At 41.1% G+C, this 24531-nt stretch overlaps 1 protein-coding gene across 3 annotated transcripts in view; it reads right to left on the bottom strand.

Moving 5' to 3' along the window:
- LOC126425171 (uncharacterized) overlaps positions 1-24531 on the bottom strand; it is a 286674-nt gene that overhangs the window by 26741 nt on the left and 235402 nt on the right. For all 3 annotated transcript variants that reach the window (XM_050088123.1, XM_050088124.1, XM_050088122.1), the window contains 2 exons: positions 19137-19221; positions 7225-7310 (listed from right to left, as the gene is read on the bottom strand). In XM_050088123.1, coding sequence (XP_049944080.1) covers positions 7225-7310; positions 19137-19221 — 171 coding nt within the window. The remainder of the gene's footprint in view (positions 1-7224; positions 7311-19136; positions 19222-24531) is intronic.

The raw sequence follows: 24531 nt of genomic DNA on the forward strand, positions 1-24531 counted from the left end.
AATGTGTTCTTTTTTCCATTTCCAGGAGTGTATATTAATTCACGTGGCAAATGCCCTTCAAATTAAAATCGGTGATGAAATGTGACGATTCTGTGAAGACAGAGACGCCAATGGCGATGTGCTCAGCGAAGAAAAGGGCTTTTGAGAGGAAAATAAGGGCTTATCAGGCCAAAGTAGAAGAAGGCGGCCATCCATCAACCGCGACGATAGTTATTACATACTAGGCGTCTATGATATCACGTACGTTTAAAGCTTTGTCCTCTTTTTTTATATAATTACTGTATTTGTCAAACTTAAAACGCGTTTTTTTCGGCATGGCGTAGTTCTCCACGCTACAATTTCCATTCCATTATGTAGAGGATACGATATTTTGTCCTGTTTCTGTGTATGTATAGATGTTATTCTCTTAAACGTGGGAAGTTATTATACAATGCATATTTACAAGAGGATGTACTCCTAATGGCACAGTTGGAAAATTGTATATAACAGTCTAATATGACTCTGACCACAATCTATTGGTTATGAACTGTAGATTAAAACTGAAGAAACTGCAAACAGGTGGGAATTTAAGGAGATGGGACCTGAATAAACTGACTAAACCAGAGGTTGTACAGACTTCCAGGGAGAGCATAAGGGAACAACTGACAGGAATGGGGGAAAGAAATACAGCAGAAGAAGAATGGGTAGCTTTGAGAGATGAAGTTGTGAAAGCAGCAGAGGATCTAGTAGCCAAAAAGATGAGGACTAGTAGAAATCCTTGGGTAACAGAAGAAATATTGAATTTAATTGATGAAAGGAGAAAATATAAAAATGCAGTAAATGAAGCAAGCAAAAAGGAATACAAACGTCTCAAAAATGAGATCGACAGACAGTGCAAAATGGCTAAGCAGGCATGGCTAGAGGACAAATGTAAGGATATAGAGGCTTATCTCACTAGGGGTAAGATATATGCTGCCTACAGGAAGAAAAGAGAACCACTTCCATGAATATCAAGAGCTCAGATGGAAACCCAGTTCTAAGCAAAAAAGGGAAAGCATAAATGTGTAAGGAGTATATAGAGGGTCTATACAAGGGCGATGTACATGAGGACAATGTTATGGAAATGGAAGAGGATGTAGATGAAGATGAAATGGGAGATACGATACTGCGTGAGGAGTTTGACAGAGCTCTGAAAGACACGAGTCGATACAAGGCCCCCCGAGTAGACAACATTCCATTAGACCTACTGACGGCCTTGGGAGAGCCAGTCCTGACAAAACTCCACCATCTGGTGAGCAAGATGCATGAGACAGGCGAAATACCCTCAGACTTCAAGAAGAATATAATAATTCCAATCCCAAAGAAAGTAGGTGCTGACAGATGTGAAAATTACCGAACTATCAGTTTAATAAGTCACGGATGCAAAATACTAACGCGAATCCTTTTCAGAAGAATGGAAAAACTGGTAGAAGCCGACCTTGGGGAAGATAGGATTCCGTAGAAATATGGGAACACGTGAGGCAACACTGACCCTACGGCTTACTTTAGAAGCTAGATTAAGAAAAGGCAAACCTACGTTTCTAGCATTTGTAGACTTAGAGAAAGCTTTTGACAATGTTGACTGGAATACTCTCTTTCAAATTCTGAAGGCGGCATGGGTAAAATACAGGGAGCGAAAGGCTATTTCCAATTTGTACAGAAACCAGATGGCAGTTATAAGAATCGAGGGGCATGAAAGGGAAGCAGTGGTTGGGAAGGGAGTGAGACAGGGTTGTAGTCTCTCCCCGATGTTATTCAACCTGTATATTGAGCAAAGTAAAGGAAACAAAAGAATAATTCGGAGTGGGTATTAAAATTCATGGAGAAGAAATAAAAACTTTGAGGTTCGCCGATGACATTGTAATTCTGTCAGAGACAGCAAAGGACTTGGAAGAGCAGTTGAACGGAATGGACAATGTCTTGAAAGGAGGATATAAGATGAACATCAACAAAAGCAAAACGAGGATCATGGAATGTAGTCGAATTACGTCAGGTGATGCTGAGGGAATTAGATTAAGAAATGAGACACTTAAAGTAGTAAAGGAGTTTTGCGATTTGGGGAGCAAAATAACTGATGATGGTCGAAGTATAGATGATATAAAATGTAGACTGGCAATGGCAAGGAAAGCGTTTCTGAAGAAGAGAAATTTGTTAACATCGAGTATAGATTTAAGTGTCAGGAAGTCGTTTCTGAAAGTACTTGTATGGAGTGTAGCCATGTATGGAAGTGAAACATGGATGATGACTAGTTTGGACAAGAAGAGAATAGAAGCTTTCGAAATGTGGTGCTACAGAGGAATGCTGAAGGTTAGATGGGTAGATCATATAACTAATGAGGAGGTATTGAATAGGATTGGGGAGAAGAGAAATTTGTGGTACAACTTGATTAGAAGAAGGGATCGGTTGGTAGGACATGTTCGGTTGGTAGGGATCACCAATTTAGTATTGGAGGGCAGCGTGGAGGGTAAAAATCGTAGAGGGAGACCAAGAATGAATACACTAAACAGATTCAGAAGGATGTAGGTTGCAGTAGGTACCGGGAGATGAAGAAGCTTGCACAGGATAGAGTAGCATGGAGAGCTGCATCAAACCAGTCTCAGGACTGAAGACCACAACAACAACAACAACAATATGTTCTACATGAAATGTGAACACTTAATAACAAAACAGAATATCGGTTTTACAGAAGCATTTTGCGGAGAGAAAGTGCGTAATTATCTTCATCATATGGTCCAGGCCTCTTCATATATGGAAGCAAAAACATGCAGGGCGCTAAGTCAGGGCTCGTAGTGGTTGTGTGATAACAGAGCTGTGATGGGTCGGGCAGTGGCATTGTCTGAGTGACACAGATGTGTGGCAGCATTCATAGTGGCCAAAGTGGTGCACAGGGCTGCTCACCCCTGCCAGCAATGTCATTTGGGATCAAGCCCGCCACATGGATCATGTTTCTTCAAAAAGAAGTCCTTGCTTCAGCAATTCTTAAACACTACCTGATACACTGCTACACATATGCATGGGGGCTGTTGTACTCACATATAACCAAGGGGCTATCAGTGTAATTTGTTTAAAAATCAGACCTGTACCTCCAAAGTGTAATTTTTATGTAGCAAGAGTGTACCTTGTTTAAAAAATGAACCTAACTATACACTGTAATTATTTAGTAGCACGAGTACTCTTTATTTGAAGAATGAACAAACGCTGCTGGTTTAAACATTACATACAATCGCTACGCCTGCCCTTGTCCTCATATGTTACCTACCCAACCATCCATCACCAACTCACCCCCCTCCCTTGACACCCCCCCCCCCCCCAACACACACACACACATACTCATCCAGTGCAAGCACTAGAAGATAGTGAGGTACTTGCAGCAGATGTTGGCTACATTTTGATGCAAATAACACTATGCAACAATGAATTTGCTACTGGGTGAAAATAAAGCAAGTGTTATGTAATAGAGTGTGCTGATTCCGATTTTGCAATCAGAAATGTTGTAGGTCGTCTGGATATAAAGTTATCGCTACACCTGTCCTTGTCCAGATATGTTACCTACCCAACCATCCATCACCAACTCGCCCCCCCTCCCTCGACACCCACCCACCCACCCACCCACCCACACACACACACACACACACACACACACACACACACACACATGCATACACATCCAGTGCAAGCACTACCACATAGTGAGGTACTTACAGCAGGTGTTGGCTACTATTTTATGTAAATAACACTATGCAACGCTGAATTTGCTACTGGGTGAAAATAAAGCAAGTGTTATGTGGTAGAGTGTGCTGATTCCGATTTTGCAATGAGAAATGTTGTAGGTCGTCTGTATTTAAAGTTATAGCTGAAAGTGACATGGTATTAAAAGCTTGTACATGGGTTAATATGTAGCTGCAGCAATGAGCTGTGTTTGATATATGTTTGTGTGTGTGTGTGTGTGTGTGTGTGTGTGTGTGTGTGTATTTGAGTGCATTCTCAAGGTTACTCTATTTTATGGAGCTACGGAAAGATAAGTGTGCAGTAGTAACAATAAAATGGGAGACTTGAACAGATTATAACTAGTCCGCAACAAGTTCTAACTTGTCTGCGAGCAACAGCTTACACGCAGGTTTCAACAGGTTTTATAAAAATTAGTTCCCATGTAGTTTCTTCTATTTGTCCATCAGTCTGTTTCAGAGGTGACTAGACAATAGTTTATGCAATTCTGTTTTTTATTAATCAACAGTCGCAGTAACATCCAGTTATGCGATTTCGTGTAAGACGATTCGGTAATTGGTATATGTTGATTCAGTAAACGAAAGACGAATAGGCGCAGTTGTGTGAATTGTCCGGACTGCTTCTGCTACATTTGTGGCAAACGTACAACGTCCGATCAGCGCAAGAACATGACCAGAAAGCTATGTACAGCTTAAAATATTACTTCGGATGTTAAAGCAGAGATCAAACAAAATCCTGGGCTCTTCATCTCTATTGCACTGTCTGTTACTCTGAATGAACCCAGTGGTTAAATGGTATGCGAAATCGAATGCCTTTTGCAGTTCCCATGATTTGGCGGGGGCAGAAAGATCACTGCTATGATTGCTATTTCTGCTTGACCAACATATCCGGATAGAGGAAGAAGGGCAAGTCAAAAATCGTGTATCTAGATAGTCTGCTCTAAAGCCTGTGGCGCATGACACATATTACCTAGTGGCAATTACTCCTTCATCCGAAGCAATGAACAACGAAGAAAGTGATACTGAAGGTAATGAGAGTGACGCTGGAGCTATGAAATACACCATTGATAAAGACAATGACACTAAAAAGCCGCATTTGATCAGCCAAGCCGAACTGGACGACCTGGTGCGCGATTTGTCCCTAATGAAAGAAAACTCTGAACTGTTGGGTTCCAGACTGGATGAATGAAAATTACTTGAGAGAGGTGCTATAGTTACGTATTTTCGAGATCGCCACATGAAATTCGCAGCATAATATGCTGACGACCGCGGTGTTTGCTTGTGTCATGATGTGACAGGACTCATAAAGGAACTACACTACTGGCCATTAAAATTACTACACCAACAAGAAATGCAGATGATAAACGGGTATTCATTGGACAAATATATTATACTAGAACTCACATGTGATTAAATTTTCACGCAATTTGGGTGCATAGATCCTGAGAAATCAGTACCCAGAACAACCACCTCTGGCCGTAATAACGGCCTTGATACGCCTGGGCACTGAGTCAAACAGAGCTTGGATGCAGCTTCAACACGACACCACATTTTATCAAGAGTAGTGACTGGCGTATTGTGACGAGCTAGTTGGTCGGACACCATTTACCAGACGTTTTCAGTTGGTGAGAGATCTGGAGAATGTGCTGACCAGGACAGCAGTCAAACATTTTCTGTATCCAGAAAGGCCCGTACAGGACCTGCAACATGCGGTCGCGCATTATCCTGCTCAAATGTAAGGTTTCGCAGGGATCAAATGAAGGGTAGAGCCACGGGTCATAACACATCTGAAATGTAACGTCCACTGTCCAAAGTGCCGTCAATGCGAACAAAAGGCGACCGAGACGTGTAACCAATGGCACCCCATACCATCACGACGGGTGATACGCCAGTATGGCGATGACGGATGCACGCTTCCAATGTGCGTTCACCGCGATGTCGCCAAACACGGATGCGACCATCATGATGCTGTAAACAGAACCTGGATTCATCCGAAAAAATGACGTTTTGCCATTCGTGCACGCAGGTTCGTCGTCGAGTACACCATCGCCGGCGCTCCTGTCTGTGATGCAGCGTCAAAGGTAACCGCAGCCATGGTCTCCGAGCTGGTAGTCCATGCTGCTGCAAACGTCGTCGAACTGTTCGTGCGGATGGTTGTTGTCTTGCAAACGTGCCCATCTGTTGACTCAGGGATCGAAACGTAGCTGCACGATCCGTTACAGCCATGCGGATAAGATGCCTGTCATCTCGACTGCTAGTGATACGAGGCCGTTGGGATCCAGCACGGCGTTCCGTATTACCCTCCTGAACCCACCGATTCCATATTCTGCTAACAGTCATTGGATCTCGACCAACGCGAGCAGCAATGTCGGGATACGATAAACCGCAATCGCGATAGGCTGCAGTCCGGCGATTATCAAAGTCGGGAACGTGATGGTACGCATTTCTCCTCCTTACACGAGGCATCACAACAACGTTTCACGAGGCAACTCGGTCAACTGCTGTTTGTGTATGAGAAATCGGTTGGAAACTTTCCTCATGTCAGTACGTTGTAGGTATCGCCACCGGCGCCAACCTTGTGTGAATGATCTGAAAAGCTAATCATTTGAATATCACAGCATCTTCTTCCTATCGGTTAATTTTCGCGTCTCTAGCACGTCATCTTCGTGGTGCAGCAATTTTATAAGCCAGTAGTGTGCTATACGGAATACATTTTCAACCCAGTAGCAGGGGAAAAAATTCAGCATATTGCGTAGTGTCATAAGTCTCTGGTTGAAGTTACACAATGCTCACAGTTATAATGTTTAAATAATGTATTAAATCAATGTAGTAATCATTTTAACAAGAAAACTGGTTTGCTTTGCAAACCATTTTATACGTATCGTAAGTGCACTGCACTGGACTGTGAAATGAGAGTGGCAGTCATCTTGGGTCCAAGATATTGGGGGGAAAGCATACTAATCATGTCAGTGAAAAGGGTCATTTGTACATAAGGCACTTGTCCCAGTGAGAAAGGGGGGGGGATGGGGGAAGGCAGAGAGGGAGGGGGAGAGACTGTCATAAGTAATTCGTATAGGAGATTAAGGAATTTTTGGAAATTTGTGGGAAGGTCTTATGGGACCAAATTGCTGAGGTCATCAGTCCCTAAGCCTACACATTACGTAATCTAACTTAAACTAACTTACACTATGAGGGAGGACTTGAACCTCCGACGGGGGGAGCCGCACGGACCGTCACAAGACGCCCCAGACCGCGCGGCTACCTCGCGCGGCGGAGATTAAGGATGACAGGTCACAAATAACTAGACCAGAATCGGTACAGACCCTGTACTACTGTAGAGTTAGCAGTAATAAGAATAACGTAGAGAAATATAATCATAGTACTTCACTTCAAACAGCAGGAATGGAACAAAAAGTTTTAAAAAAAAGTTAAATTTTGTTCAGTTTCTCATGAATGTAGTGTATTTCTGTAGACACTTTACCTTAACGGCTCCAATGATGAGAATTATGTCACAGATAACCTCGATAACGTAATATGAGAGGTATGCAATTACTATTTTGTCAATTGCTGAAACAGAAACATAATAAAATTTTAGTTACCTTTTTCATAACTAACATATTAATATAAAATTCAATGAAGAAATCAAAATGAAAATGGGCTGTAGTGTCCATTAATTCCAATATAAAAGTAAAGACTTTTGGTTTGTACTGTGTACTTACCAGCTGGGTTGGTAGTTCAATAGAAGTCATTAATTAAGTTCGTTCGGTATACAACTTACTCACCACATTAGCTCCGTGATCACAAATTACTTGTCCATTGTTGAAAGCTATGGATTTTGATCAACCTTTAGAATCCAGGTTCATGTTAGTGGCAGGAGAGAGGAAATGGATGGCCAAGTGGAAAAAGGAGAGCCGGAAACAAACATAGATTATTAGGGAAGTTTGATTAAGAAATTTTAAAAAATAAACTACATGTAAATTATTATTGTGGCGTAATCTTACACAAGGCATGTTCCAAAGTCGAATAACTGTTGTGATGCAATCCATGCTACTCTATCCTATGCAAATCTCGTCACTTCTGCTTAACTACAGGAACCCATATCTGTGCGTACTTGAATTCTCTATTCAACCTTGCTCTCATTCTACAATGTTCCTCCTACCACTACCCTCCATTTGTAGATTAAGTATCTCTTGGCCTCTCAGTAAGTATCCCATCAGCCTCTCGCTTTTGCTAATAAAGTGACACCATACAGCTCTTTTTTCTCCTTGTTAGACTTGGTACATTTTCATTAGTTCTACTCATCCAATCGTTTGCGTTCTTCTGTAGCACATCACTTAAAAAGCTTCTACTCTCTTTTTGACTGTTCTGTTTGCCACATATATCTCACTACCATATAAGGCTACACTCCTGACAAATACACCCAGACAATCTTTCCAGCACTTACATTTCTGTCTGATGAGAATATATTTCTATTTTTTTGGGAAAGATTTTCTGATTATTGCACCAGCATTTTACATCCTCTTTACTTTTGCTACCACATGTTAGTGTTGTGCACCTACTATTTTCTGCACCTCACGTCCTAGTCTAATTCCCAACAGCATTATCCAATTTAATTCAACTGCATTCAATTAGCGCTGTTCCATTTTTATTGATGTCCGTATTGCAACCTGTTTCAAGCCAGTATCCATTCCATTCAACTGATCTTCCATGTTGTTTAATGCCATTGACAGAATTACGACTTAATCAACAAACCAAACAGTTTTTATTTATTCTCGTTGAACTTTAACAGCGTTTTCATGTTTATTCTTTGTTTCTGTCCAGACTGAACAAAACGGGAGTAGCTACAACCTTGTCTCACTGCCTTTTCAGTTCATGCCTTCGCTTCATGCCCTTCAACTCTCTTATCTGCAGTCTGGCCCCTGCTTAAGTTTAAAATTAACTTTCACTCCCTGTATTTTATCACTTACAGTTTCACAATTGCAAAGAATGGTTTTACATTAAGCAGAAAATTTAATTATCCGGACATTCTCTTGTGTTTGGATTAAATGTAACACACAGCATTTGCAAACACTGTTAGTAAATTAATTTGTTACTCACTGAACAGCTGTCTGTAATACTGCATTCCATTGAAATATGGTATGGTATAGGGTCTGTAGTCATGCATTTTTGTCTACAGGTATATTAAAAATCATATTTATAGCCCAACTGATGTGAAATATCTTGACACAAAATGCATCGCACTTGGAATTAAGTCTTATGCCTTAATGTGTAAGAGATTATTATCCAAAAATAAGACTTTATTATGCATCTATTGACATTAAATTATACAAACAGCAAACAATACATTCCTCACCCTGAGCCATGGGTAGCGCTTTATCTACTGTGCTCCTGGAACTGCCGTCCATACCCTTTAGTCCCAAATCATATTCGAGTGTCTCTGCCTTATTTGCTAAGTTGCTATTTGAAACCTTGTGTGTGAACCTGTTAACGTTTTCTATCGCAATAGGGGAGACTCATGTAAGATTGCCAATCGCTTGTATCGATTATTATCCTAGGTATGTATAACAGAGCTCTGCAAAAAAAAAAAAAAAAAGTATTGCCAAAGATATCGCAAGACATTTATTATACTTCAGAGGTCCTGAATCCGAACATGGCTTTACTTTTCCCGAATTGGCTCTAGTTATGAAGATATTTATGTTTTTGGATTTTAATTAAATTTTCCCATAGATGCTGATCTTCCATTGGTATCGTTGACCTGTATTTTCATCTAAGTTTTCACACTCTATAATACATCTCAATTAAACATTCTACTAAATTCTTTAAAAAAATTTTTGTATTTTTTATTTTATCTGTTTCAAGAAAATATGACTTCTTCATAAAGAGAATGAATGAACAATCCCATTGTGTTCTGATACATTTGTGGTGAATACTGCCTACAGAAACAAAGCTGGAACGTCACAGTTTTTGTAAAGAAGGCATATCTTGCATATTTTTATATACTGCTTGGAGAACAAGACAGACCATGGGCTCCCCACGCCGTTTGTAAATGTTGTTCAGAGTGTCTTAAATTGTGGAAAACCTAAATTGTAGTATCCAAATTTAGAATCAGCCAAGAGATTTGTGACACGAAGTGACTTTCCTATAGCAATGTTCACTAAAATACCTGAACCTGTAATGTCAGAACTTGAAGCAATACAGGGGTCGGAGTGCAAAAGCATCATCTGAAGGAGAAATTTCTAAACCTGAATTATACACTCAGGAGAAACTAAATGATCTGGCATGATATGTTAATTTGTTGAAGAACGGAGCAGAACTTCTGGCACCCAGGCTAAAAGAAAACGACTGTCCTAGTCCAGAAGTGAAAATTTCAGTATATACTATAAGACAAGCAGGTCTTCTGTAATATTTCAGCCAATAATGCAGTAATGTTCCCAGTCTACTCATTCAGATCGGGTTACAGAAGGATCAACAAAAAGATTTCTGGCTTTTTATAGACAGCTCCATCAGAAGCCTGAAAAGTGTCTCGCTTCACAATGGTAACATCTTTCCATCCATTCCCATTGGACACTCAACAAAACTAAAAGAGATACATGAAACTATCAAAATTATATACTGTCTGTGTCCTATCGGTAACTCTTTACTAACCAAAGACTGAACCCCCCTGATATTAATACAATGATCGTTTTCTATATCTTTTGCATAAAATTTGCGCTCAACTGATTGGTCACACAACATCGCACAGAGACATCTCCCAGCACAATCACTAGCCTGATGCCCCCCCCCCCCTTTTTCTTGTTACTGACAGTGCTATATTTCAATGTTAAAAACTTTCACATTTGAGATTTATTAATTTAATTGCACTCGACGGGGCTTCCATCAAAATGAAATTTTCCCCTTGTCACAGGAACTTGCTTTCTTGTCCCAATAATTAACTTCCATGAAGTCTTATACCATTCACACAAGTTTTTTCATTGCAATATCTCAATGTCCAAGAATGCAAAATTTCAGTATTATACAGTTGCAAGTGTAGTAACCTAAAGCTCGTTTTTTTCTTCATTTTTTCAGGGGAGTGTGTCTAGTTCTCTCGGGAAGTTCAAGAATGTTTTTTCTAATGAAATGAAAGAAAAAATGGCAAGTTTATGTAGAGATCTGGTTGTACAGTTTGACAAGGAAGAAAATCATGTGAATCACATATCAGTTTGCTGAAGTCAATGGTTTAAGTGACCACCCTCACAGTGTAAAGAAAATGGATGAAAGAGAATGTGTGACAGGTGTTTTGAAAAGACACATGCTGTACTTCAAAAAGCCGGGAAATTTGACTATGCGAAGGGGAACTGAGAAATAAAATTAAAGTGAAAATATTTTTTGGTAACTTCATATCTTTTTATGAGGTAAAAAACGGGGTCTGTGAGATGCCTTCAGGAGAAACGCGTCTACACGTTAGTGTACTTTGTAGCCTTATGAGCATGTGGGTGAGTTATTCGTCCACCTAGAGCTGGTAATGAGGAGAAACGAATTTGCTTGCTGGGCTGGGTACGAGTCAGTGTGACGAGGAAGTCATGCGGCCTTACCAAGTAAGTTCAGGTGCAGACACAAGGAGCGTGTTGCCGCAAATGGGTGAATGTCACAGCTGGGAATTTGGACAGCTGATGCTCACATAACCATTGTGCAGGAGATACACCAAAAATGGCTGAATGTCAGACAAGCTGAAAGATGGATTCTTACTGCTCTCTGAGGACCTATGATAACTTACAATTAAATATTAACGAAAATCTGATTACATCGGTGATCCCATAATGAAGTACAACAGTGACACAACAATAACTTCAGTAGCCTTAAAACAACAGAAGTTAATAATTTACAGTGACAAAATATTTTATCGATAAACCTCTTATTTAACAACTTTTAAACGCTTCATGTGACTTCAACAAACGATACCTCAGACGATAGCATTGCACGATAGCTAGCACCTTTGAAAGCTACGTATCTGTATCTGTTTTATTTCTTCATTTATTACATTTTTTATATATTTGCATTATGCAAAATGTTTGTAAGAATATTGTATGCTCCACAATTACACAGCAAACGAATACAGATTGAATACCATATTGTGTATTTATTTAATGAACAGTTTACTATTTTGCCAGCAGCTCTATTCAAATATTAACTACAATTGTGAACTTTTGCTAGGAATATTTTACAATAATGGAGTCTCTGCCACCTCATGCCAGTCCTCTGAAGACTCAATACTCTGTAGAAGTGAAGAAAAACGGGTGGTGATCAATGTAGGATTTTGTTGGACCTATTCGATTAGTGTTATATTACGATAAGATTCACGTTCTGCAGATCTGGATTGACGCCAGCTGTTTGCGACACATGAAAATTGCATGCATGCATTTCTCAGTAAGATTGTAAATTGAAAAGAGACACTGTACAAACTTAGACATTGTAACCAACAATAATGTTTTTGTTTATAGTTGGATACAACATGGTCTGAACTATTGTGAAGATTGTGCAAAGTTTTCAGGCCACCGGAATATAGCCATTCTTCTCATATGTGTTTACTAAGGAGGATTCTGAGCGCTTCTTGAATGAGTGAGGAACATCCCACTGTTTTCGGATGTGTGTTGAGTGATTCTCGAGAAGTAGTAGCAAAATATTAACCTTGTTGTTGGGAGTCATTAGACTTCTGACTGGTTTCATATGGCCCAGTACGAAGTCATCTCCTGAGCTAACCCTTTCGTATCAGAGTAGCATTTGCAACCTATATATTCCTTATATGCTGGATTTCTTCCAATCTCTGTCTTCCTTTACACGTTTTATCCTCTACAAATCCCTATAGTACCACTGAAATTATTCCCTGATGTCTTCACAGATGTCACATCATCCTGTCCCCTCTTCTTGTCAGTGGTTCCATATGTTTCTTCCCTCGCCAATTCTGCGGAGAACTTCCTCAGGTCTCACCTTAACAGTTCATTTGATTTTCAACATTCTCTCGTAGCACCACATCTCAAATGCTTCGATTCTCTTCAGTTCCAGCCTTCCCACAGTCCATGTTTCGCTACCATACAGTGCTGTGCACCAAACGTACGTTCTCCGAAATTTCTTCCTCAAATTAAAGCCTATGTGATAATATTAGACTTCTCTTGGAAAGGACTGCCCTTTCTGCCAATGTTCGTCTGCTTTTTATGTACATCTTGTACCGTCCATAGTGGGTTATTTTGCTGTCTAGGTAGCAGAATTCCTAAACTTCCTCTACTTGGTCATTCCCACTCCCGATGTTTTTCGCCGTTCTCAATCCTGATACTCCTCGTTACTTTAGTCTCTCTTCTACTTACTCTCAACACATATTCCCTTCAACAGATTCTGTAATCCTTCAGTTTCACTGACCATAGCAATGTCATCACCGAATCTTATCACTGATATCGTTTCATCTTGATCTTCCATCCCACTCTTGAACCTTTCTTGTACTTCCGTCACTGCTTCTTCGGTGTGTAAATTGAACAGTAGGGGCAAATAAACTACGTGTCTATCTTACACCCTTTTTAATCAGAACACTTCGTTCTTAGTCTTCCAGTCTTATTGGTGCTTCTTGGTTCATTTACATGTTATATATTACCCGTCTCTCCCTATTGCTTACCCCTATTTTTCTCAAAATTTCCAACATCTTACACCATTTTACATTGTCGAATGCTTTTTCCAGGTCGATAGATCCCAAGAATGTGTCTTGATATTTCTTCAATCTTCTTCCATTATCAACCGCAACGTCAGAACTGCCTTTCTGACGCCTGCACCTTTCCTAAAGCCAATCTCATCGTCATTTAACGGATCCTCAATTTTCTTTTACGTTCTTCTGTATATTATTCTTGTCAGCAACTTAGTGCGTGAGGTGTTAATCTGACTGTGTGATAATTCCCGCACTTGTGTCCTCTTGCTATCTTCGGAATTTTGTGGATGATGTTTTTCCAAAAGTCTGATGGTATATCACCTATCTTACATGTTCTACACACCAAAGTAAATAGTTATTTTGTTGCCACTTACCCCAATGATTGCAGAAATCATGGTGGAATGTTACATATCCCTTCTGCCTTATTCGGTCTTAAGGCATCAACAGCTCTTTTTAAATTCTAATTTCTATCTCTTCCCTGACGACTCCTGTTTTTTCATGTAACACGTCATCGGACAAGTCCTTACACTCATAGTGTCCTTCAGGATCGTCCTACTGTCTTTACTGATGATGACTTGATTGGTATCCCTGTAGGCCTTGATGAAAACGTACCTGGGATTTCTCACTGAAGCAGGGATATTGAAAGCCTGCCAACTTTAAGGAAACATAACAAAAAAGTTAAGATTTTATGAGTCCATATCTGAACCAGGCCAATCATCAAGGTAAACTAGTGGTAAAATTGCTGAAAAGATGACGTTAAAACTTTCCACTGGAAGTTCTCCCTCCTACCTGGAGGTTCGTAGTAGGAACGACTAGCGAGGACTCTGCTACATCTCGTTCATGCAAACGTGGAATCCTCAGCAGCGCACCTGACTAAGTGTGAGTTCTGCTACACATTTCTGGACTTCAACCTTCATGTCATCCTCCTTCAAAGACACACTGAAGCCGAGTATCTCTTCAAGCACTGTACATCTCGACGGCTGTGTTTCTCTGACACATGACTACATAACAGACGAGCAGGCGGTGTGGTAGCATATACATGCGAAAACGTGTTTTCCCAGATCGTGCTCTCTTCCAAAATTGTGGACAAACAGCCAAAATATGAATTCATTGAAATTAAATGTCTCAACAGAACGTACCCCGTTCGTGTTATACACAAGCCATCCACAATTTTCCAGTTCGCTCGCTTTGAAACCGCATTTACAGATCTTGGCGCTTTGTATGAAAACACAACTGTAGCCAGAGACTTGAACAAATTTTCTGTTTTGAAATTAATTCACTGACAGTGACATTGGCTGTATCAGATATCGATCTACTACACAATAGTGACAAATGAAAATTTGTGCCGCAACAGGAAGAATGAGACACGCCTAGGTAAGCACATGAGCATAACTATATTGATCTCAATTCCTCATTGTGTCATTGTCCTCGTTGTGGGAATCCAAGTAATGTTGCGAGCATTAGGTGATGTATTAAGTGGACTACGGTATAAGGATGACATCTGGAGGTTTGGATCAGTCCTGGCAGGGTGCACGGATAGCCAAAGCAGTTAAGGTGACCACTCGTAATAACTGGGAAATTCTGATTTGAGTCACAGCCCAGCGCAAATTTTCATAATTATTGGGTAATAAAACATACATGTAAGTATAAAATGTATAAAAAACTGTCCACCCCTTTCAAATTTTAGGTTTATATTCTCCTGCTCAATTCCATTTGGTTTAACTCATCACACAGCAGACACCACATGTTTATCCATATACACACAACCAAATCTCCATACAGAGTAATTCCCATTGATCAGAGCTCTGCGCCTCCACTGTTTACTCATGATGTAATATTCATGACTTCCGTGGAATATTCAAAGAACAAACTGCAAGTGGCGATACTTATAGATTTTTAATGTATGGGTATATGTGGGATTAAAGCTGGTGCAAGTGGTATTTCTTGGCAAGCAGCGGCAGGAAATAACTTCAAACTATATTATAATCACTAAGAGACTCAATAATTTACACTATAAACATGCACCTTTTACAAATATAACAGTAAGGAGAACGCCTGAACCTTGGCTCACGGATCACTTCAAACAAGACAATCACAGACACAGCATAGAGGCCATATAAGCAGAACCCGACCTCATATAACCATCTCATCCACAAGCAACTGCGCAAATGAGCTAAGTCACTCCATGATAAATGTAAATCTTTTACACCTTAACTAAGGACTTTCACAAGCCCGCCATCTTGTGAAAAAATCTAGGAGGTCTAAGAATAGGCAAATCCAAATTTACAGATATACCCATAATTGTTATCGAGGGTCTAAATTAGTATATCGCCACGTCAACATCCTAACCTCACCAGCACACAAGAGCGCATACCATCGATTCCCGTAAAGAATCAGTGCTTGTTAGAAACGAAAAATTTCTCTTGGAGATGGTAAGCTCTAACACGGCCAAGGTGTCAGTTCCATGAATACACTTCACAGCCACAGGACATTACAGTGTTACAGTGAAGGTCCTCAATTTTCTCAGCGGTCTAGGAGACCACCAGTGTTTTCCCAAGAGCGTGAGTGGTGGGACTCGAAGAATCATCACTCAAAAGGGAACTACCAAAGAACCCTGCGATCACAGGGACTTTTGCATTCTACCAGCATTATCTAAGGCTTTAGAATACATAGTCCACAGTGAACTTACTAAGTACTTAACACCAAATAACCTTTTAGATGCATACCAGTGTGGTTTCTGGAAAAGCAGAGCATGATGACAGCTCTTATAAGTGACTGACAATCTGAATCATGTAGTGGAAAAACAAGGAGTGACTACTACGTCATTTTTGGTCCCCAACATAGCCTGCACCACTGTAAAATTTGGCATTCTAGTTGCTAAACTCGGAAGTCAAAAACTGTCTTCAAGTTCACTGTACAACAACTGCTCTCATATCTTACATCTTGCCAACAGCGCATAACTATCAGAACTAAAGAGTTTCAATGGGGTGATTGTGACATGACGTAGCTTGTATCCGCAGTAGTAGTGGTATTGATTCTTGTTGGATGGTGTGTTTTGTTTGTGTATGCTGGGGTGTGTTGGCCAGGCGAGTGCGTCTCTGATGGGGTGGTTTGTAGGCACAGCGGCACATAAAGCAGCCTGCCAGGGCATGTGGTACTATCAGGCTAGAACACTCTCTGGACGTCTCTTGGATCTTCCCACTAGCACACACAAAGGGATAAATTGTATTGTAAACGTATGGATATATGTAGAGCAAAATATTGTAGCTACAGTAAAGATCGATGCATCATGTTAAAGAGTATAATGAGACGATTCTGTGTACATGTCGATATGTTTTTGAGAGGGTAACGGAGAGAAGTTGAAGTACATATCCTCGGCCTTGGGCTGCTGACCAGACACTTCCTTCACGACTGATCATGTGGTTTTAATTTTGACCTGGGAATTAGCCATTCTATTTGTGTATTAGATACTCTTTGTCTTCGTAATAACATTTTTAAATCTTACAGTAATGTCTGAAATGGGCTACTGTAGCTTGATTGTGGCTACTTCTAACTTCTTGATATATTGTAATTCCTGCTTTGTCCTACATAATATCCTTATTCTATTAGTCAGCCATCCACGCTGTCTTTTACTGCTAGTACCACATCTTGAACGTTTTAATGGAAAGAACTTTCAAAAAGCATGAGAAATATGTTATGGAAAGCATTATATTTGTAATCAATATTATCAGCACTGAAAACATCAGCCACTCTTGTTCCTTAACGCGTTTCAAAAAACTCGTTATTGCCATTGGTTTAGCTTTTCTACTTAGTTTGTAATTGTAGATAATATTTGTTTGAGTACAAAAACTTTTTAGTGTTAAAAATTGTGCATCGTGGTCTAAAGGCCATTCAGCCTTTTAGTAACAGAAATGCCCATCAAGCAATTAAGAATTAATAAAAATATTGTCTATGATTGTGCTACTGTTCCCCTGCAACTTCACTGGAAAAAATAGTCTGCATCAGATCATATGAATTTAGGAGATCTTCCACCTTGCCTAGTCACATACAACGTTAATACATGCATCTAACTTTTGTTACCTCCTATAAAGTGAACCACGAACCTCTCTACCTTGAGCAGAAATGCTCTAAAGTCAGAGTTAGGGGATCCATGAATGACAACAGTTAGAAGTTATGTTTTACTATATTCAACTGCTCCTCAACAACATTCAGATTCTTGTTCAGTGCAGTGCTCTGACACATCTACGGACTCAAATCGGTGTTGTTTCCTACGTACATGGCCACTCCTCTGTTCCACAAAGAACTCCTTGAAAAACAGCCAGGTAATCTGTGTCCTGGTAAAGGAAGCCTCTGAATTGTCACATTTTCTAAGTGGTGTTCTGATATACCAACAACATCAGAGTCAGCATGTATAAGCAGTTAGCTCTGATACCTCTTATACGATGAAACATGCAAGTATCCTACTTGGATACCTGACCTTTTTTTGAAGGTGCTTACTTTCTTAAAGAGACTTCTTTTAAGCAGGGATGCCTATCAGCTGACTTCAATCTCAAAAAGATGCAGCTCTAACACGAACTACAGAAAATTTCCCATGAGTGATCCCACTACCACCCACTAAAGCATCAACTATAAGCCCTGCCAACCTCCGCTTCCCGTATCTAATGAGGTGCAGGCCATGCTTAATGAAATCAGATGTATTGATAGACTCAACTGGCACCACCGCAATACGAGCCATGCCCTCTGCCATCAGTGCCTTCTCAAGCCTCATGTTAGCACACCTAGCAGCAGCATTAATATTATTGTTACTATTAATGCAGACTGTTGCTTCTGAAAGCGCTGTGTAGTAGTTTTTGGTATGTATTGTTTCTTGTGAGATGTAAGAGGGGGCCTTATGGCCCTTTGTGGTTATGCTGAATAATAAATCAATAAAGAAAGAGAAACAAGGTAATTTCGTAGATAGTAGCAGTAAAAAATTCAAAGCGATCCAAAACCAGGAAACGAATACTGTTTGTTCAGGTATTGCCACTAAGTCCAAAGACAACCTAAGAAAGAAAATAATCTATTATTTTCTTGATATTCACACCTTGTCAAAGTGCCAAATTGAAAAACAAAGAAAGTCAGTGCACAAAAGCAAATTGAAATAAGCTTGCCATTAAGAATTACACCAGAAGAGAAAGAAGGAAAACTAAATACGAGAAAAGAAAGAAAGGAGAAAAAAAGAAATGATAAGAAATTGAAGGGGAAAATCAGCGAAGGAAACTTTAAATAGAAGAGAAGAAGACATCAAACTGTATTAAATCGAAACAATACAACAACCGCGACCCGAAGAAACAAAGGTAAGAAGAAGTAGAAGAAACCTTTCAGGCTGGCTGTGGAGAGAGGCTTGCAGGTTATTCGGTGCAGTGTGGACAGTGTCAGCAATGATGGGACGAGATGTGTTCTGACTGCCACCTTAGGACCTTATATTTGTGAGTGGTGTTGAAGTTTAATAAAAGTTGTGCAGTCTTCACTGCACCCTATGCAGCGCCAGCCGACAAGGCAGCTAAGACCACACACCAACAAATTTAAAAAAAAAACTCTTAAAAGAAATAATGTTTCTTATATTTAAGTTTTCATGAACTTGATAAAGTTAGGCTATTACGTTAACTACACATTGACTAGGTTCCATTTTGCTTGGAATAAGACTGATTTTTCGTAGCATGCAAATATTAAGTGCACATTATTACCTGCCCAAGTCGTATATACGGAATAACTGTTGCCCAGCATGAACAAAGCATATGATGCAGCCGCTATCTGCGCAAGGCTCCAAACCTGCATTTAGAAAAAAAGAAGAAAGTACATTTGCACTCAACTGCTGTTAGGTTGCGCTTGATATGTTGTAATGATAGATTTTATTAAAATACTCTGGCTGGCTTCTTAGTACTCATGATCCTATTGTTTAGTACATTATTTGTTTCATGCAAAACAGTTAAAATCCTCTACGAAATTGTAGTGGACATACACTTACCTCCGGCATCAGCACTTTGCGCGTGACATGAATATCAAAAGAGATAGAAGGGATAGACATGCAAATGGCCAACAATATGATTTCCAGTCTTCTTGAGGTATTTGACAAACCATGGTACTCAACAATCAGTGCGATTTAAGTAGCTAACACTTTGTATAGTTTATTGAACTACAATATTGAGCAAAACTAGACAATTTTCAAGCTGGTCTATGGAGAGCAGAATGCCAACATTCCCAACTCAGAAATTATGGGTAAGTACACGAGTCGACATCCAGATACTTAAGATACCAGTCTGTATGCTGTGGAATGTTTTAATGGACAGAGATGAAAATGATCCATAACCCAGTAACTAAAAGCCCCTGAGCAACCAAATATTTATTGATTTGAAGCTTTCTGTGATACTGACTGTAGTGACCTAAGCCCACAGAATAAAACGATTGCACCAGCAGGGCGATATAAATTAAGATCAAATGAGGAAAACATACATCATGTTCAGAAATAACATCCAGTATTTTGACACTTCATACATAAACAGTCTACTGATGGGACTGTTGACACTGCACTGCACATCTGCGCATCATCACAGACCAATACTGATAATCAAGTGATGTGTATCTGCTGCCAAGCAATGGCGTTATTTCGACGATGATTTATTTCATACTTCTATAATGTATTTGGCAGCGTTAAATTTCTAGCTGTAATTAGCTGCAACATGTGAAAGTCTCAGTATCTGTGGCGAGAGGAAACAGATGACAGTTAAAGTAGGTTTGGCACGGTTCCTTCACGCACCTTCCACGACGAATCATGGAACTCGATTCTATGGTAATCCCTCAGTGCTGCAGCAGTTGTCAGTGACCATGGCAGCAGTAGCGGCGCCTGATAACTGGCAACATTGTTTCCAGCTGTCAGGGATCTTCTGTCGCCATATGGAGCACAGATAGACACAAAGAATATTTACCCCAACACCAAACATTCTAAAAAAAATAATGAAACAGTGCAAAATAAATAAAATACTGTGACATCCTTGAAATGAATGTGCGCTTCCTGTACAGCTGTAACTTGTTGCTACGGGACAAACATTTGATCTGCAAGAGGAACTGCAGTTGGCAGTGGATGTATGAAGGACATTGAAGGACTGTGCAAAGGGATGTACAGCAACACTTAACACTGAATGTAACTGAGGGGCAAAAAGCAAAGACAATGGTGAAGAGTGGCATGTGGAGTAATTCCTTTCTTAACGCAAAGTGGTGCAAGATGCTTGATAGGTGTCTCTGATGTAGTATGTAACATTAGACAGGATGCCCAGAACAAAAAGAAGTTGCTGTCCATGCATCAGCACGGCTTTAGAAAGCGTCGCTCCTGCGAAACGCAACTCGCCTTTTTTCACATGATATCTTGCGAAACATGGATGAAGGGTATCAGACGGATGCCATATTCCTTGACTTCCGGAAAGCGTTCGACTCGGTGCCCCACTGCAGACTCCTAACTAAGGTACGAGCATATGGGATTGGTTCCTAAGTATGTGAGTGGCTCGAAGACTTCTTAACTAATAGAACCCAGTATGTTATCCTCGATGGTGAGTGTTCATCGGAGGTAAAGGTATCATCTGGAGTGGCCCAGGGAAGTGTGGTAGGTCCGCTGTTGTTTTCTATCTACATAAATGATCTTTTGGATAGGGTGGATAACAATGTGCGGCTGTTTGCTGATGATGCTGTGGTGTACGGAAAGGTGTCGTCGTTGAGTGACTGTAGGAGGATACAAGATGACTTGGACAGGATTTGTGATTGTTGTAAAGAATGGCAGCTAACTCTAAATATAGATAAATGTAAATTAATGCAGATGAATAGGAGAAAGAATCCTGTAATGTTTGAAAAGTCCATTAGTAATGCAGCGCTTGGCACAGTCACGTCGATTAAATATTTGGGCGTAACATTGCAGAGCGATATGAGGTGAGACAAGCATGTAGTGGCAGTTGTGGGGAAGGCGGATAGTCGTCTTCGGTTCATTGGTAGAATTTTGGGAAGATGTGGTTCATCTGTAAAGGAGACCGCATATAAAACACTAATACGACATATTCTTGACTACTTCTCGAGTGCCGGCCGCGGTGGTCTCGCGGTTCTAGGCGCGCAGTCCGGAACCGCGCGACTGCTACGGTCGCAGGTTCGAATCCTGCCTCGGCCATGGATGTGTGTGATGTCCTTAGGTTAGTTAGGTTTAAGTAGTTCTAAGTTCTAGGGGACTGATGACCTCAGCTGTTAAGTCCCATAGTGCTCAGAGCCATTTTTGAACTTCTCGAGCGTTTGGGATCCCTATCAGGTCGGATTGAGGAAGGACATAGAAGCAATTCAGAGGCGGGCTGCTAGATTTGTTACTGGTAGGTTTGATCATCACGCGAGTGTTACGGAAATACTTCAGGAACTCGGGTCGGAGTCTCTAGAGGAAAGGAGGCGTTCTTTTTGTGAATCGCTACTGAGGAAATTTAGAGAACCAGCATTTGAGGCTGACTGCAGAACAATTTTACTGCCGCCAACTTACATTTCGCGGAAAGACCACAAAGATTAAGATAAGAGAGATTAGGGCTCGTACAGACGCATACAGGCAGTCATTTTTCCCTCGTTCTGTTTGGGAGTGGAACAGGGAGACAAGATGCTGGTTGTGGTACGAGGTACCCTCCGCCAAGCACCGTATGGTGGATTGGGGAGTATGTATGTAGATGTAGACAAAGAAGACAGCTTTCCTCTACTAAAATAGCACTTTAATGATAGGGAACAGAGAAATCACAATCTTGAAGTGTAAATCTGGAATGTAGCATTATGCAGTAGTGAAATGTGCACATGGCCACATCTGATAACAGTCTAAATGGACCTTGTTAACAGGCACAGGTATCCTCTGCCATTTGCAACACTCCAACATGGGTTCTCTGCTAGGCGCGAGGAAGAGGACCGTGAGGGTGGCTCCACATGACAGAATAATAACATTTATTGGTCAACTGCTACAGATTGGTTGTGAGTCCTCTGGCGAGGTTTGCTTCCACTCGTAAAATTCTAGGTGGCGACTGAGGTGACTGACAGACGTTCACATGTGTGCCCTCATCTACATCTACCTTTATACTCCGCAAGCCACCCAACGGTGTGTGGCAGAGGGCACTTTACGTGCCACTCTCATTACCTCCCTTTTCTGTTCCAGTCGCATATGGTTCGCGGGAAGAACGACTGCCGGAAAGCCTCCGTGCGCGCTCGAATCTCTCTAATTTTACATTCGTGTTCTCCCCGGGAGGTATAAGTAGGGGGAAGCAATATATTCGATACCTCATCCAGAAACGCACCCTCTCGAAACCTGAACAGCAAGCTACACCGCGATGCAGAGCGCCTCTCTTGCAGAGTCTGCCACTTGAGTTTGCTAAACATCTCCGTAACGCTATCACGCTTAACAAATAACCCTGTGACGAAACGCGCCTCTCTTCTTTGGATCTTGTCTACCTCCTCCGTCAACCCGATCTGGTATGGATCCCACACTGATAATCAATACTCAAGTATAGGTCGAACGAGTGTTTTGTAAGCCACCTCCTTTGTTGATGGACTACATTTTCTAAGGACTCTCCCAATGAATCTCAACCTGGTACTCGCCTTACCAACAATTAATTTTATATGATCATTCCACTTCAAATCGTTCCGCACGCATACTCCCAGATATTTTACAGAAGTAACTGCTACCAGTGTTTGTTCCACTATCATATAATCATACAATAAATGATCTTTCTTTCTATGTATTCGCAATATATTACATTTGTCTATGTTAAGGGTCAATTGCCACTCCCTCCACCATGTGCCTATCAGCTGCAGATCTCCCTGCATTTCGCTACAATTTTCTAATGCTGCAACTTCTCTGTATACTACAGCGTCAACCGCGAAAAGCCGCATGGAACTTCCGACACTATCTACCAGGTCATTTATGTATATTGTGAAAAGCAATGGTCCCATAACACTCCCCTGTGGCACGGCAGAGGTTACTTTAACGTCTGTAGACGTCTCTCCATTGAGAACAACATGCTGTGTTCTGTTTGCTAAAAACTCTTCAATCCAGCCACACTGCTGGTCTGATATTCCGTAGGCTCTTACTTTGTTTATCAGGCGACAGTGCGGAACTGTATCGAACGCCTTCCGGAGGTCAAGGAAAATGGTATGTACCTGAGAGCCTGTATCTAATATTTTCTGGGTATCATGAACAAATAAAGCGAGTTGGGTCTCACACGATCGCTGTTTCTGGAATCCGTGTTGATTCCTACAGAGTAGATTCTGGGTTTCCAGAATCGACATGATACGCGAGCAAAAAACATGTTCCAAAATTCTACAACAGATCGAAGTCAGAGATATAGGCCTGCTGCTGCGTCTGAAGCTGCGCTGGCGTAACTAATCAGCTGTCTCGACAGCAGCGCTCGAGCCTTACTGCGGCAGCTGGGACTACATGCTTTGGGCCCCTATTGCGCTGGCGGCTGGGGGGCGTGGCAGCGGGACAGGTCAGTGTCTTCTCTCTGTGGACATCCCCGGCAACAGGCGTCTGGCATCGGCAGGCCAAGCTTCCCAGCTCCTGCCCCGATCATGGCGATTTGTGGCGGCAGTGTCCCAAGACGATGGCGACACTGCATTACCACAATGCGTCCCAAGTGACCACTGCTGTGACAAACGGCAGCCTGTTGACGGCGTCTGACGATAGTTACGGTCGCAGAGCCACTCTGGCGTGTCCTATGCAACAAGCTGCTGTACGATGGTGACTATTACGATGACTGCGATGGCAGTGACGAATTCGATCTGGTGGCTGCGCTAAGTGACACAGGCTCTGCGTAACGTAGGTTATCGATCACCGATAGATCTGTACCTGCAGATTGGAAAATTGCGCAGGCCGCACCAGTGTTTAAGAGGGATAGTAGGAGCAATCCATCGAACTACAGACCTATATCATTGACGTCGATTTGCAGTAGGGTTTTCGAGCGTATACTGTATTCAAACATTATGAATCACCTCGAAGGGAACGATCTATTGATACGTAATCAGCATGGTTTCAGAAAACATCGTTCTTGTGCAACGCAGCTAGCTCTTTATTCGCACGAAGTAATG

This window comes from Schistocerca serialis, chromosome 10 (assembly GCF_023864345.2).
Source record: "Schistocerca serialis cubense isolate TAMUIC-IGC-003099 chromosome 10, iqSchSeri2.2, whole genome shotgun sequence".
Taxonomy (NCBI): domain Eukaryota; kingdom Metazoa; phylum Arthropoda; class Insecta; order Orthoptera; family Acrididae; genus Schistocerca; species Schistocerca serialis.